This window comes from Drosophila hydei, unplaced genomic scaffold, assembly GCF_003285905.1.
Source record: "Drosophila hydei strain 15085-1641.00,03,60 unplaced genomic scaffold, DhydRS2 tig00008122-arrow-pilon, whole genome shotgun sequence".
Classification (NCBI taxonomy): Eukaryota; Metazoa; Arthropoda; class Insecta; order Diptera; family Drosophilidae; genus Drosophila; species Drosophila hydei.
The window spans coordinates 3,875,592-3,891,537 of record NW_022045833.1 but is presented as its reverse complement, the minus strand read 5'-3'; the positions used below and the strand labels follow the sequence as shown (position 1 = coordinate 3,891,537).

Sequence of the window (15,946 nt, the reverse complement as noted above, 5' to 3'; positions counted from 1 at the left end):
ACAATTTTTGGCCTTTAGTTTGATAAAATGCATACATAATAGACTGGAGATACCCTGTATGATATTTCATATGAATTCTAATGCATGAAAAATTTAGATATATAATTTATGAATAAATTAATTAACATAAATTACAGTTCTATTTTGTATAACAATTTATTTAGACATTATTATACTAATTTGTGTATTTTGATGGGCAAAAAAGAGCCTATTTACAAAAATGCAATATTTTAGACAAGCTAAATAATTATAGAAACAAACTATATATATTATTTATAAGTAATATTTATGTTATACAACTTTTGTATAGACCAAGCAACACGCTGTATAAAGAAAATACATTATTGGTTGCTAAACAAATTTAAAAATAAATTTGTATACAATACAAAAAATATAAAAATACATTTTAATCATATATTTTTTTGAAGGGCAAAATCAAAACACCCTGTATCATAATATTATATTACAAAAATAAATATAGAATGATGAAATAAAATAAAATAATTATTCACTTTAAATACGGATTGTGCCCGTTTTTAAGTTGTAACAATATACCCGCCCCAAGCAGGATACACTGGGTATATGAAGACTAATTGGAACTAGCAGATGCTCTTTGAAATCAGCTCAAATTGGCTATTCGCGTGTCAACAATGCGAAACGTTTCATAAATAAATAAAGAAAAGCATATTTATGATCAAAACAAAATAAAGATGTATATCTATAGCAGACAGAATATATATGTATATATAAATATATATATATATATATACATGCTCATAAAAAAGTCTTTGACTCTGCCGCAGATTGGCTGAAAATAATTTGTGTGGCTGGCAAAAAATTTTGATGTCGTTCGACCTAAGTGAAAACCAAAAGCAAGAAACAAAAAATAAATAATAAACGAATGTAAAACAAATTAAATTATATATTTATATTGGAAGTGTGTGTGCGGAAGTGGCGCCAACACAGGCAAACACACACCTGGCAGGCACCTGTGCAACATTTTTAAGTAAGCATTAAAAACATATCAATTTAAATAGCAACTTTTGGCTATTGCATGCTGCCTATCGGATGTAAGTCAAATTTTTACCTAATTTCTTACAAGTTGATTTTCCCACAGCTTTTTTGAAACACGTCCACAGCCAACTGTTTGCCACAATGCGAACCACACGGCACGAGGAACCAACATCAACTGAGCGTCGAGCGCCACGAAGAGGCCCACACAAGCTCCTACAGTGGCGCACGTGCCCCAGCTGGCGTGCGACGAGGCATTAGGAGAAAAAAGCGGTACGAAAGAGAGAGAAAGGGAGGGAGCTAGGTAGGTAGGAAGACTAGTAAGAGAGAGTGAAACGCAATGGAGCGTTATGTTGTGGGCAAACTGAATGAAATTTTGAATGTAAAAGCAGCGGCGGCAGGTGGAGAAGGAGCCAAAGCTAATTTGGAAGCTGAAGCAAAGAAAGAGTTGCGCTTGCAACAAGAATAGAGTTGCAGCAGGAGTAGAAGAATAACTTGAGCAGGAGTAGATGCTCTGGAGCGAACGGCAAAAGCGTAGCTAAACCAGGAGCTCAAGCAACCTGAAAGAAGGACAATTACAAGAGCAACAGCAGCAGCTGTAGATGAAACATAAACTGAAACTTAAACGAAACTTTAGCTGCTAATAAGCTGATACTTAAGCAGAAGCAAGAGCTGAAGGAAGAAGCAAAGCTGTGGATGATGCAGAAGCTGCATCTGTGGCAGTAGACCAAGTAAACCAGTAGCTAAAGTAAAACAGGAGCAGAAGAGGAACAGAAACTAACGCTTTTTTTTAGATAGAATGAAAGGAGCAGCAGCTAAAGCACGGGATAAATCAAGAGCTCAATAAGCTACAGAAAACTAAAGTTGAAGTAATGGCTGTATCAGTTGCAAGTGTTGAGGTATGGAAAACAGCAGCAACAGCTGCGCTAGCAGCAGCAGCGACTACAACAAACTTCAGAAGGAACAGGAGAAAGAACAGCAGCAGGAGCTGAAGCAGAAGCAGTAGCTAGACAAGGAGACTGAAGCAACAGCTAAAGCTTCAACAGGGGCTGAAGAAGCCACTGAAACAGAAGCAATTGCTCGAATAAGAGCTGGAACTGAATTAAGGAGTCATAAAGCCAAAGAGCTGAAGTAGAAGGCAAATGAAGCTTCTCTGCAGCATTAGGAACAAGAGCAGCAGTTCAAGATGAGCTCGAGCAGGAGCAAAAGCTGAAGCTGCTGACGCAAGCTATTCTGAGCTCCAACATTTGCATATTAAGGCTAGCAAAGACTTCGTGCAGACTGCAGGATATATGAACGCCAGCTATTGCAATCACAAATTGTGTTAAGTGCTTAATTAAATATCGCGCATACGCCTCGTGTCAATTGCTATTGCATCTGAGTCGCGCCACATTTAATGGGCACACAATTGCCTGAACGTGTCCTTGAATACATTTTATGAGCGTAGGCGACGAATACGCCCCAACGACCTCGCCCCCCGCCAGCTTTTGTCTGTCGCTCTCTCTTATGCTTTATGAGCCTGTGCGTGGGCGTTGAATGCATGAAAGCTCACTTAGCAGCGGCTGCCATTGGCTTATGCAATCAGCAATCAGACCTCTAACTTGATTAATCAGTTTCTATATGCATACATAAATATATCCACATTTGGCGCATCTGTTGCACATATATCTATATATATATAAATGCCTTTATGGATATATGAAATCTGTTCATTTTCTTGGCATTTTTCCAAATTTGTACATTATTTATTTCACCATTTTTCTTGCATTTTCGCATTTTCCTATTTATGCCGATATTTTTGTTTGCTCTTTTCTGTTTTTGTTTTTGTTTTTGTTTATGGTTTTTGCATTTTTAGAAACGCTCGTAAAAATTTTCGTTTCTTGCGCAAATGCAAATCCTACCAGAAATTGCATTTGGCCAATAAATCGTGCGGTTAATTCGGAAATGCATTATCAACAGGCGAAGCAATTCGATTATCAAATTATATATAGTCATAGATGAAAGTATGTATAAGTCTAATGTACAAATTTTTAATATACAATAATCATTTATAGTTATAATAATAATGATGATAATAATAAGAATTACGATGTTAATGATAATGATTATGATAATGGTTAAAACTAATGATAAAAATAAAATAAGCATAATTTTTATTGTTATCATCATTTTTATTATCACAATCATTGTTCTTGTCATTGTCAAACTTGCAATGGAGTTCACCTTGGAAGTTGGACAGCAGAAGGGAATGATCAAAGGAGAGATCAGAATAGGGAATATATGCTACAGCAAAAATGCTTAGGAAAGAGTCGGCGACGTTAACGAAATGAGAACCTGGACCGAAACCAGTTAGAGCATATAAAGCCCCTTGATCCTGAAGGTTAACGAGGTATAATACGTCGTTTCAAGGTAGTCCAAAGTGACGACCTGCCTGACAGTACATAGGGCAAGTGAAAACCCTACTTCAATGTTACCGTATTGTTTCATATAATTGCTAAAGGAAAACGAAGTTATTATATGAAAACAGAAATGGGGCTAGAACAGAATATTTTTTATCAAAAAATATATAATATATGAAAAAGTTCTTATGCATGTATGATGATATGCTTTTATGATGAAATAAACTTCAGTTTCTAGACTCGACTAATTTAACAAGAACAACTGTTACCAGCCTATATCAATTTTGTGTAGCTCTTCATATTCGCTAAGCCCATAAGTTGGCAAACTCAACTTTCACAGCACGTCTATCAAATTTTTAGCAATTTGAATGACTTTTTGACGCTGTGCGTTGTTTTATGAGCGGGAAATTGAAATGCCATTCATGAAACTGAAAGCCAAACGAAATCGATTTACGAGAGCATTACAAACGTAACCCCGCATCCTGGGAGGACGTGTTGCGAGCTCTGATGAAATTGTGATATGGGCGTGAATGACATCCATACATGTGTGTGTGTGTGTGAGTGCTGTAATTTCACAATTCCTGACAACAGTACTTAAGTGAAATTTGAATAGCAGTTCGAGCAGGCGAGTTAGGTTCGACTGAAATTTCAGTTAGGAAACCTGCGTGATTCCTATATATAACTGACCCACTTAGTCAGGCAGTGGAGTAAGTCTCGTGTCTGCTGTCCAGACAGCGTTCATATTTGAACAAGGATAAACAACAGCGACACGGCTGCCACAGAAAGCATCCTCATCATCGCCATTATCCTCATCCACGCGGAACATCTTTATCAAGCTCATCATGTCGAGCTTTTTGTTGTGCTGTTTTAGTGAATGGTTTCACGTGTAGCTTAATGCGCAGACGCCGTTTTATTGATTACTTGCAAAAGAGCTAGCTCTCTTAGCTAAATGCTTGGGATAGGGCATGGAATGGAATGGGATGAAAAGGAATGGTGTGGGCCGGTGGGCTGACTTTTGACTCAACTGCGTAGTAAGCAAAAGTCAACGAGACAAGAGCGAGACAAAGGTCTCATTTCGATGACTAAGAAAGAGAGACAGAGAGAGGGAGAGTGGAGAGGTGTGGGGTAGGGTAGGGCAACACGGATAATGCTCGTAACACAGCAATTGTAATGCGCAGTTTCCTTCTACTTTTTTTTTTGGCAATGAAAACGAACTTGAGAAGTAAAGAGCCGGGGCCTGGGTTCAGGCAGGGTCTGCTGTGTAGGTCAGTTTGTTAGTCGGCTGTACTTTCGCTTGCCCTCTCACACACACGCAAACACGCACAGGCACACACAGCCATTGGCAGAAATAATCGAAAATGCAAACGCCGTTATCCTTGGCACTAAAAGAGAGCATTGCCGTTGTTTGACTGGATGCAGCCTGCAAGGATAATGCATGACGCATGGCTTTTTAACCTTGAAAAGCAAAAGGCTAAATCATGACTGGCATAAATTATAATGTCAACTCTATCTAACGGAACTGCAAATCATGTTGCAGTTGCAAGTAGCCAGAGCTCGAAAATCTATGCAAACAGAACTTGACTCTTTCAAAAAACATCTAATCTTCATGTAGTCATGCTTATTACATAATAATCACATTACAAAAACTCATATCACTTAAATACAGTAATTAATTTGTGTTATGCCTCTATGAATAACGGGCAAGTGCATTGAACCTGCCTCAAGGTGTTGCAATGCCTAATGCCCATTCTTTTCAATAAACATAATGCCAATGCTTATTTACACGCTTCATTGCATAACTAGAATTAACATTTGTTAAGCATAACATACTATAAACACTTTAATTAACACATAAACAAACAAAAAATAAAACAAAAAATTACACACCCGAAATGATAAATTTTAGCGCACAATTTTGTATGTGGCGGTCGGTCAATATCGATAAAATGCAGTCAGGTTCGATAAGTGCGTTCGATAATATCAAAACAATCGAATACAAGTGCAATGCATTTTCTCGTAAACAATGCAGTGCAGCTCTTTGATTATTAAGTTGTGAATAACTAATTATATTGAAATCTAATTAGTTATGGCCTTTCTGTGTCCGGTGCGCATGAGGCGCGACAAAAAGAAAGGTACGCATGCGCAGCGAGCATAACCAAAGAGAAATAATATACCTATATGTAAAAGACTTAAACAACAAACTTGTTTTTCCCATTAGCCACAAATGCGAACATCGAACGTGATTTAGCGCCCGTTGGCATGGGGCGCATAACAGGCTCGTCTAGTATAGAGACTCTGGTGCGTGTAGGCATTGAAAAGGAACATGGACTGAGGTAAAGTCTTTAACTTATATATAAATATATAGCATAATTTGTAGTTTTCCCTTGGCAGTCCCGATTCTAAGATGGTTGTGCTGCACGACTTTACACCCTGTGTGGATGATGAGCTAGAGGTGAAACGTGGGCAGCTTGTGAATATACTGTATCGCGAAAATGATTGGGTATATGTTATAGGACAAGATTCTCGACAGGAGGGCTTTATACCCTTCTCCTACTGCGCTCCATATAACACTCAACTCGCCGAGCTGGCCATAAAAAAGAAACTGCCACGCGATCAATGCCCAGAGCAGCCGCACGATGAGAATCAGCCACTGCTGAGCGTTGATAACAAGTTAGATGTGCTGTGCGATGAGTCGACCAACGCCCCAGCCAACAATGTGGAGAGCAATCTGCACTTAACGATGCCCGAATGCACGCCCTTCATCAAGGAACCATCGGGCCGGTGCATTGTGCTCTACACGTTTATAGCGCGGGATGAGAACGATTTGTCTGTGGAGCGCGGCGAATTTGTTACGGTGCTGAATCGTGAGGATCCCGACTGGTTCTGGATAATGCGCAGCGATGGCCAGGAAGGCTTTGTACCTGCCAACTTTATCTATCCCGCTGACAGTGTGCGAGTGCTGCAACAGCAGAAGGCAACGACAGCGACCACAGCTCCTCTCAACGAGAGCAATATGCAGCATCATGCGAATCTAACAGGTGGCAGCCTGAATGCCATGGAGAGCATGCTGCAGCAGCAAGGCCAGCAGGCACAACAGGTGCAACAGGCACAGCAGGTGCAACAGCAGCAACAACAGTTGGGCATTGGCACCGATGATTTGCGCTACCATGGCACGGAGCTAGTTATGCTATATGACTACAAAGCACAGGCTCCCGACGACTTGTCAGTGCGTCGTGGCGATTGGATATATGCGGACCTGAACAATCAAACCGTGGACGGTTGGCTGTGGGCATACGCTCCAAAGACTCGCAAATATGGCTTCATACCGAAAGCCTACGCCAGGCCGCCAGCCATGACGAGCCTCTGAGCTGGCAAGCTAATAGCTATAAACAGTTTATTTATAGAAATAATAAGATATTTAATGATTATTATTATTTTAAATTACATTGAGCTTATACTAAGTTTTAATGTTCAGCGGATAAAAACCCGCATAAATATATATAAGTATATAGTTATAAAAATATTTGTATTTCTTTTCGTTTCTTGGGCTTGTTACACTGTTTGACATAATTCAATTTATTTTTTAGCCATTAGAGTGAAAAGATATGATTGAAATTTTGATTTGAAATGATTATGATTGAAATGAATTGATGGAATTTTAACTAATTTCCTTTTATAATTATTGCTCTTTTAATTACCTTCAGTTTTTGAATTATAGAGCCTTTAATAACAATGTAATGCGTCTTAGTAATATCTTTCAATTAGGTTTAGAATATCAGCCTGCACCTTAAACTTAGCATGTAATATCTTATGATGTCCTGGGGCATTAGTTAAAAGTCTTAAAAACAAATACTCAAAGGCCGCATAAAAAGTTTTCAAAGATTTTCTGCATAATAGTATTTAATCCAAATCCAAATGCAAATCCAAATTTGACAACTTTAACCTTTCCAAAAACTCATCTAAATCACATCAATTCACTCCTTAGACTTAATTCTTGTTGTACAGTGTAGTATACTAAAGCACTTTAAATATACTATATATAGTTGTCTATATAGTGAGCCTTGCTTATTGCTTGATATGCACTTGGGGAGATATTTTAAAGGCGTGCGAGTGTCTAGAGTTATGCTCAGCATAATATTGTACACACACGCACAGGAAGGACACTCCACATGTCCTGGTTTGAGTGGTTTCTAAATTTACTTTAGCGCCAAACTTTCATTTGCTGAAGAGCAATGCGAACAGTCCAAATTGAGATTTCTGTAAATGTGAAGGAAATACAGTAAGTTATATATGTACATAATCTTTACTCCTGTGACCTACTTAAATTGCTCTTTGATCTGCTCCTTTTCGATCATTTCCTCGCGCAGCTTCTGCTGTAAGCCAAGTATGAGATCATTTTTGCTTTGTATTTGCAGTTTCAAGTGCGCAATGGTCTCTTCCTGTGCTTCGAAGATTGCCTAAAAGAGAGAGGCACATATGTTTATATATATAACTGGTAGATTAGTTGTTCCTCACTCACTCGACACTCCTCCATGGACTCCGAATAGGAGGGTGGCTCGTCCAGGCAAAAGAACTCGCGCACCAGTTTACATTTGCGCAGCTGATCTTTGGCCATGATTGAGTTGACAAACATCTGGAGGCCCTGCACCCGATTGTCTAGAAATACGGCGTTAAAATTGTCGCCGAAGAGCTTCTTTCGCGGCAGCATTAGATTTACATGCGGAAAGGCTTGCTTCAGCTTGCCATTAAGGCGCACAAAGTCCGTATACCGTCGCATGACTAGCCAAAAGTCATTCGTATCGGGATTCTCGACGCGCAGCTTGTAGACCGTGAAACGTGCCCGCTCCTCCATCACCTCGTAACCAATGATGGGCACACGCAAAATAGCATTGGGATCGACCGGAGCTGCTGCACTCGATGACAGCATCATTTGGCTGGCAAACATGGAGCTAGTGCGTCGCGAATAAGAGCCACTCGCCTGACTGTAGCCCATGCTGCACTCGCTCATGCGACGCGGCGCACGATCCGCATCCAATTGGACAACAGAAAGATCACGATGGGAACGCGCTCCACCTAGCATTGTTGTTGAGGGCCTGCTGTTCGCCGTCTCGTAGCTATGTGAACTGATGCGCTGCAGGCAAATCTCGGATTTAGCGTTTGCAGCCGTTAACGGTTTAGTTGATTGGCCAGTCGAGTCTACCCGATTGGCATCACTTTCCGATTTACGACGCAACAAGTGACTCGTGCAGGTCCTCTGAAATGCCGTTAGATCTGGATTGGAATGTGTCGAACGTCCAAGCAGCTGACGTTGGCGCAACAGGCTTCCAGCTGACGTTAGCTTTTTAACTTTGTTGTTGTTGTTGCCGTTGCTGTTGCTGTTACTGTTGTTTGCTTTCTTATAGAGCGTTGCTCTGGCAGCACCTTGATTGTATTGGTTATCCCGTTTCCTTAAAGCACGCAGTGACATTGCTTAAATCGTTCTGAATGCTAATGTTGCCTATTGCCACATGACTGTTAATTGTTCAGCCAGAACTACCTACATATATATATTTGCACATATGTATGTGCGTATTCAGGTTGTTTTCTTTCTGCACCAAATAAACGAGCTGCGTAGTTCAGCGCGGAACTGGCTCAATGAACTGGTGGCAATTGGTTGGGCAGCGTGAAGTTGGCTGCGCGCAAAGCTTAACGCAAATCTGAGTATTTCAAAAACCCCACTTGGAAATTAAAGCAAAAAACTTTTATGTTAAATTAAATATATAATAATAATACTAATTTATAAATAAATAAATTCATATATAACTAGCCAATTTGCTTGCAATAATCAAAAGGAAAATATATTTTTAAATACCGCATAACCAGAGCTGGCAATATACCGGGGCAAATGCCTAATTGCCAATTTGAATGGTAATTCTTTAAATAAAAAAACTTATATTGAATGTGCCAATATTTTTTTTATTAAATACAAATCATTATCAAAATAACAAATAAATTAATGAGCTTTTTTTAAGGTTTTAGGCAGTTGGTGCATTGACAAAAGCGCCAGCGAAAACAATATTCTTCTTGTTCCAGATGACATAGAGGAATGGACGATCCGCTTGGAATTGCAGTGGCAATAGCATCATGCGCGTCATCATAATCATGCTGGTAGCAGCAGCTGCCTCGGTGCCCTCCTCGTTCACCTCAATCGTTGCCTTGTGCAAGACCTTCGACACGTAAATACCTTCAGGGGATTCCAGCAGATTATTGAAATCGGCGCCCTCATCAAACATTTTTGTAATGCCCAGCTGGCAACGATTTAATAAAGATATCATAAGTACAAATATAAAAATAAACAATGATTAAATACAAGTATTACTGATGAGCTCATGCTGGAGATAAGATATGACACATGAGTGCAGCTGAGGTTTTTCTCGATGCACGAACGATACCTGATCTTAAACAGGAACCGTAAATGTGTCAACTTAGCTTGAAAGCTATATTAAACACCCTAACTTTATCTAGCAGACTGATAAGCCACCGAAATGAAAGTGTTTCAAATTTCTTTAAGATAAGCATTGATCAATAAAGTTCGAAAGTAAATTATAGTGATAGTAACCTATTGACGTGTTTAAGTAATGAAAGCAAAATAGATATAGAAGCGTATATATATATTTATATATACAGACATTTAGAGACAGACATACATATAGAGATATATGTATGGTGTGATATTTGTATGCCTTCATAGAGGGTATCTAAGTTCGTAGAATATATCTATAGTATATACCTTACGTATATATATATATATACTACTTTAGACTATATAGACAACATAGAGCACATACCTGTTTTAGCTTGTCGACCAATTCTATGGAGTAGTCAGCCTTGAATTTCGGGAATTTCACCTGAACTTCCTCCACATTCAGTTTACCAGCCAAATCCACTAGATTAACGCCCTTTAGCTTCTCGGCCAGGTCCTTGAGGCCCTCACGCTCCTGCGGCAATAGCACAAACATCGACAAATCGGAATCCTTGTAGGGCATATCCAATGCTGTGCAGTTCAAGTCCTCAAAGTAGCCATAGCCGAATTTCGCCTTCTGATTCATATATTGTATCTTAATGCTCTGCTCTTCGGCTGTCCAGAAATCATCCTCTTCGGTGTGCGATTCATCGAACTTGTTGGCCCAGCTGCCCTTGAAGTGCAGCGCATTGAGCAGCACAAGACGTGTGTTCTCATTGAAGCTATCGGCAGTGACCAGTTCAGTGATCTTGCCTTCTGTCTTGGCATTCACCCAGCCGTTGATCAATTGAGCAGCCGCGTCACTGAGAGCAAAATTAATGGACTCCGCCTCGGAGTTGTAGTCCTGCTTGATGGAGGCTTCATAACTGGCCTTTAGCTGCTTGCCCTGCTGCACGTACAGCTTGTTGGCCACCTTCAACAGATTGCTATCCTTGTACTTTTGCAGCACAAACTGGAAGGTTTGCGCGACTTCTGGTGGGAAGTTGGAGACGAAACGCAAACCCTTGGCAATCTCATCGGCTGTCTCACCCTGAGCACCGGCAAAGGCTAATGCCAGGCAAGTTTGTATAGAGAATGGAGAGAAGACGATGTTTTGCTTTAGTCCACCAGCTGCTAGCAGCTGGAACAGTTCGCTGGTGAAAGAGGCGCCGCCACGCGCAAATTCCAAATTGAAATCGAACATTCTATCTGTGTGTGTTTGTTAGATATGCGTAATCAAGCTATTTGTAGGTACTTACAATAGTTAAAAGAGATAGAGAGAGAGAGAGAGAGAGCGCGGAAGATGGAGCACGTCCAATTGGTTTAGCTGCCCAAAGTGGAATGTTTTGCCGATGCCACAACAAAAGCGAAAGCAGCTACGAGTTGCTGTTACTCATGACTCATTTTTGGCGCAAATGAGGGCGGTCGTTGTTTAAGTTTAACCCATTTTCGCTTAACGGTTAATTGCTTTTGTGATCTATGTAGGTGCTCAGGTGCGCTGTTGTTCATTTCAATTCCATGTAGGCCTGTCTTACACAATTTCTTTGTAATTTAAGTTCAATTGTCTTTTTATTTGCGATCAGCTGGAATTTTAAATGTTTTTATTTGAATTTGAAATCAACAGCTGATTGGCAAAGTAACTTATCGATAACTGTGCTCAGCTCGCCGGCTAATAGCTCACTTACTCATTAAGTTGTTCAAAACTGAATTTCAATTTAAATTAGTTTAATAATAAATAGGATAATAATCGTTATCTAGTTATTTTTGTTAATTGTTTTATTGATTGCTGCATTCTGATTATTCATATTTTTTTTAAAAGTTATTTGGAAAGTTTAAAAATAGTAGCAGTTAGCTCATGTGATCGTTAAGTAGTTCGGCTGGGGATTTTGCTAGATTTTTATTTAGCTGGCTTTTTAATATAATAATCCAATACCTATCGATAACACTGTGACAGCTCGATAGCTATGGAAATAGTTCAAACTGAAGTTCACTTCTTAGTTCACCACCGGAACTACATAACTGTAACATTTTTATTGCTTAGCATCGCATTATCATTTTTGCCGGCTCAGACAAGTTTTCATTTTTAACCGGAGCAGAACCATAAGTGCAACGTTTGCTTATCTGTTATAAAGGGTAAGCAAGGGGGCGTTGAAGCAGCAACAAACTGATTAAATAACTGATTTATTCTAGCAAAAAAAACAAACAATGAAAAACGCAATTCATTGCGTACTTTTAATAATCGCAGCTGCTGCTGCTGTTGCTGCTGCAGATCGGCCGTATAGAAATAGCTTTGTTAATCCGTATCCGCGTTTTAAGTACTTTAACGATGGTGTCGATCCCGGCGAACCTCTTTTCCTCACACCCTTTATCGAGAGCGGAAAGGTGCCCATGGATCAAGTGCGTCAAATGGCGCGTGTTTCGGGCTCCCAGTTTCATAATGTGGAAAGCTATTCAGGTTATCTGACCGTGGATAAGGCCTACAATTCAAACATGTTCTTCTGGTATTTCCCCAGTGAAACAGATCCGAACTATGCGCCTGTTGTGCTGTGGTTGCAAGGTGGACCTGGTGCCTCGTCGCTCTTCGGACTCTTTACAGAAAATGGGCCGCTCCAGTTATATAGTGAAGGCAAACTGCAGAAACGCAACTATACCTGGAGCAAGACACATAATCTAATCTACATAGATAATCCTGTGGGCACGGGCTTTAGTTTCACGGACAACGACGACGGCTACGCACGCAATGAGAAGGATGTGGGCAGGAATCTTCACGAGGCTGTAATGCAGCTGTACGAACTATTTGGTTGGGGTACCTCATCCGGTTTTTGGGTCACCGGTGAATCCTATGCCGGCAAATATGTGCCTGCTCTGGCTTATCATATACACAAAGTTCAGAATTCCATTGAGGCGCGAGTCATTATCCCGCTTAAGGGCGTGGCCATTGGCAATGGCCTCTCCGACCCGTTGCATCAGCTGAAGTACGGTGACTACCTCTATCAGCTGGGCCTGATCGATGACAATGGCTTAGTCCAATTTCATACAGCGGAACAGAAGGGCGCCGAGTGCATTGAGAAGCGGGATATGAGTGGCGCCTTCGAAATCTTCGATTCGTTAATCAATGGCGACCTGACTAACGGCTCTATCTTTAGTAATCTTACGGGCTACAATTGGTACTACAATTATCTCAATACTCAGCCGGATGCAGCGGATGCAAATTTGGGTAAATTTTTGCAATCTGGCGCCACTCGCCGTGCAATTCATGTAGGCAACAAGCCGTTCCATGATCTGGACAAGGAGAATAAGGTGGAGCTTCATTTGAAGGAAGACGTCATGGACTCTGTGGCTCCCTGGATCGCTGAGCTACTCAACACGTACACAGTGTGCATCTATAGTGGACAATTAGACATTATTGTAGCCTATCCGCTGACTCGCAACTATTTGAAAAAACTCAAATTTCGGGATTCAGAGAAATATAAAATTGCGCCACGTGAGATTTGGCGAATTGATGGCGAGGTGGCGGGCTATGTGAAGCATGCCGGACATCTAGTTGAAATAATGATTCGTAATGCTGGCCACATGGCTCCACATGATCAGCCCAAGTGGCTCTACGAGATGATCAATCATCTCACTCACTACAAACGTTAAAATTGGAAGTTTTTCGAATGCAGCTGGAAAACAATAAAGCTGCTTTAAATGTTGAATTTTAATTTAAAATATATGCTTAAGTCTCGTCTATTGACGATTATATTGCAGTGGCTTGAAATAAAATTGTAAAGGTTTTTTCCATAATGCAGTGTACTTAAATAATATAAAGGGACTTTCTCCTATTGCTGGCTTCGTTTTGTATTCAAAGATTCAAATTTGAATTTCGCGCGCATCCTGCATAAACTACAAACAATTATTATGAAGAAGACCATATTCTAAGCACATAAGAGCTACCAGCATAGACCATTAATATACACAACAATTTAATTACAATTTAATCGTTTTTATAAGATTTTTATTTCTTTCAAAAAATTTGATGATAATTATATTATATATTTTACCGGAATTACAAACAGCTGTTGTTGAGGTGAACATCTTAAGATTTCACTAACAGCTGTTAGAGTAACCAGCCTTTGGCTTCTAGCAATACTAGTTTATCACACGTTGGTCACCTTAATTTGCTTTGTTTACGTTTTGACCGCATTTTTGCCAATTTTATTAATATAAATTTGTTAACCATGTCGCAAACGGACTTAAATAAGAGCATAGAGATTATTAACAAGACGGAAGAGCTGGCCGATAAGATATTGGTCAACAAGCAGGAGTTAACTGTTATGGACAAGCGTAGGCAGGAAAATCGTGAAGCGCTGCGTCTGATAGAAAAAAGCGAAGAGCCAAAAGTTTGGATTACAATTGGTAGCATGTTGGTTAAAATGAAACGAGATCAAGCCATAGAATTGCTCAAAAAAGGTACACTTTAATAAATATATATACATGAATAAACAACTTTAACATAAATTCCAATTGCAGATCAAGAGCAAATAAATCAGCAAATAAATCTGATTTATTCCGAACAAAAGATTTTGGTAAACAAACATCGCGATGTTGAATTCAAATCACCCTTCTCTGGCACCAATTTAAAAGCTTTAGATCGCAAGGAGTTCGATACTTTGAAAGCTAATTTGCCTATGCTTTAATACAACTTAAAAATAATGTTAATTTTATAAGGAATAAAATAAATAAATTTCATATGTTTTTGCTGCGCGTTTTTTAACACTGACGCAAAGCTTTTTTGGCGTAAGAAAAAGCTCCCAACCTGGCAACTCTGGCATGGGCTCTCTCCGCACGCTCACCATTTGTTGTTGCGCCTCGTAATCGCGGTGTCGTCTGGTTTTCTGTTGTCTCTGCTTGTTTCTAAATTCTCGTGCAATTCAACTAGCTAAATAAAACATTTAACGCAACTTAGAAAACCCAATTGCGTCGCAAATTGTTCTAGTGTGCGGGACATGTGAACAGGAATGCCAAAAATTGTTGGCCATCTCATTCGTAACAAGAAACGTGCGTTTGCGTCGTCGGATAGCGTGTGAGTGAGTGTGTTGCTTCGACGAATTCCAGTGTGTGTGAGATTGTGTGTGTGGTGAATTTAGGCTCTCCCCCAATATCCTCCTGCCCCTCAACAGCGGCAGCGTGCAAAAAGCAACAAATTTTAGTGCAAATAAATTGCTTTGCTTATCTCGGCGCGCGCGCTCGCTCGCTCGCTCGCCCGCTTGCTTGATATGGCCAAGTGTGCGTGTGCCTGTGTGTATGCGTGTGTGTGTAAGTTTAAGTGTGTTAATTAATTTACAAAGCCGCTTGCCTCTGGGCTTCAGTGTGCAGTCTTGCAAATAACATATACAAATTTTTGTGAATTTGTTGATTTCGGCAACAAAAAACAAAATGTTGCGCGTGCTATAAACAAGTGTGATTTCCCCTTTGTTCACCACGCGCGCGTCCCACTAAAAAGAAAAGAGCTAACAACAGCTACAAGAGAACAGCAACAACAATAACGAAGGCAAAGGAAGCGCTGGCGCTTCATGTACTTGAAAACGAAAGTTCTTTCGCATGCAAACGGTTGCGCATAAAAAAACACCATAACCATACACTCACACAAACAAGCGCATACGCCAACACTATACACATACACCACGCACACATCGAGTGCTTGTAAACCGAAGAGCGGGAGACGACAGAACGCAGTAAAAGACAGAGAGGAGGCGCCGTGGCCACTTGGCCTTGAACTTGTGCGGCGCGGGAGCGCAGCGGTAAGTTGAAATTGCCTTGCCTTGGCTTGTCTGCCTTTGGCTAGTTTCTTCTCCTTTTAGTAGTGCTTCTTCCTCTTCACAGCTGTAAGTTGAGTCTATTTTAAAATTGATTGCAGGCAATGTTGAGTTATTTTTATCGAGTCTTTATGGATATTTAGGCTGAGCCTAAACCGCTACCACAAGTATGACTGTGCATGCGTCTGTATAAGTTTATGTGTGGGTATCTGCATAAGTGTGCTTGTTTTCTATGTGCATCTCAGCCCTCTCTTTCG

The 15,946-nt window shown here is 40.2% G+C and overlaps 5 protein-coding genes and 1 long non-coding RNA gene across 6 annotated transcripts in view; 4 read left to right on the top strand and 2 right to left on the bottom strand.

Moving 5' to 3' along the window:
* The first annotated feature begins 5,390 nt into the window (after nucleotides 1-5,390).
* On the top strand, nucleotides 5,391-6,787 carry LOC111597692 (SH3 domain-containing protein Dlish). The gene is made up of 3 exons (XM_023312527.2): nucleotides 5,391-5,542; nucleotides 5,629-5,743; nucleotides 5,802-6,787. The coding sequence occupies exons 1-3, from the start codon at nucleotides 5,497-5,499 to the stop codon at nucleotides 6,775-6,777; spliced, it is 1,137 nt and encodes a 378-aa protein (XP_023168295.2). The 5' UTR covers nucleotides 5,391-5,496; the 3' UTR covers nucleotides 6,778-6,787.
* Nucleotides 6,788-7,039: 252 nt separating this feature from the next.
* LOC111597676 lies at nucleotides 7,040-9,061 on the bottom strand. Its single transcript, XM_023312502.2, has 3 exons — nucleotides 7,930-9,061; nucleotides 7,731-7,867; nucleotides 7,040-7,667 (listed from the first exon to the last, which is right to left on the bottom strand). The coding sequence occupies exons 1-3, from the start codon at nucleotides 8,875-8,877 to the stop codon at nucleotides 7,607-7,609; spliced, it is 1,146 nt and encodes a 381-aa protein (XP_023168270.2). The 5' UTR covers nucleotides 8,878-9,061; the 3' UTR covers nucleotides 7,040-7,606.
* A 295-nt stretch (nucleotides 9,062-9,356) lies between these two features.
* On the bottom strand, nucleotides 9,357-11,485 carry LOC111597655 (serine protease inhibitor 42Dd). Its single transcript, XM_023312476.2, has 3 exons — nucleotides 11,151-11,485; nucleotides 10,238-11,100; nucleotides 9,357-9,697 (listed from the first exon to the last, which is right to left on the bottom strand). The coding sequence occupies exons 2-3, from the start codon at nucleotides 11,093-11,095 to the stop codon at nucleotides 9,425-9,427; spliced, it is 1,131 nt and encodes a 376-aa protein (XP_023168244.1). The 5' UTR covers nucleotides 11,096-11,100; nucleotides 11,151-11,485; the 3' UTR covers nucleotides 9,357-9,424.
* Nucleotides 11,486-11,880: 395 nt separating this feature from the next.
* LOC111597669 (venom serine carboxypeptidase) lies at nucleotides 11,881-13,663 on the top strand. The gene is made up of 2 exons (XM_023312493.2): nucleotides 11,881-12,024; nucleotides 12,082-13,663. The coding sequence occupies exon 2, from the start codon at nucleotides 12,097-12,099 to the stop codon at nucleotides 13,531-13,533; it is 1,437 nt and encodes a 478-aa protein (XP_023168261.1). The 5' UTR covers nucleotides 11,881-12,024; nucleotides 12,082-12,096; the 3' UTR covers nucleotides 13,534-13,663.
* Nucleotides 13,664-14,045: 382 nt separating this feature from the next.
* On the top strand, nucleotides 14,046-15,119 carry LOC111597701. The gene is made up of 2 exons (XM_023312539.2): nucleotides 14,046-14,343; nucleotides 14,404-15,119. The coding sequence occupies exons 1-2, from the start codon at nucleotides 14,112-14,114 to the stop codon at nucleotides 14,568-14,570; spliced, it is 399 nt and encodes a 132-aa protein (XP_023168307.1). The 5' UTR covers nucleotides 14,046-14,111; the 3' UTR covers nucleotides 14,571-15,119.
* Nucleotides 15,120-15,159: 40 nt separating this feature from the next.
* The window catches only part of LOC115483357, a 54,017-nt gene continuing 53,230 nt past the window's right edge, over nucleotides 15,160-15,946 (top strand). The window contains exon 1 of the long non-coding RNA XR_003944322.1: nucleotides 15,160-15,674. This is a non-coding gene — a long non-coding RNA (uncharacterized LOC115483357). The remainder of the gene's footprint in view (nucleotides 15,675-15,946) is intronic.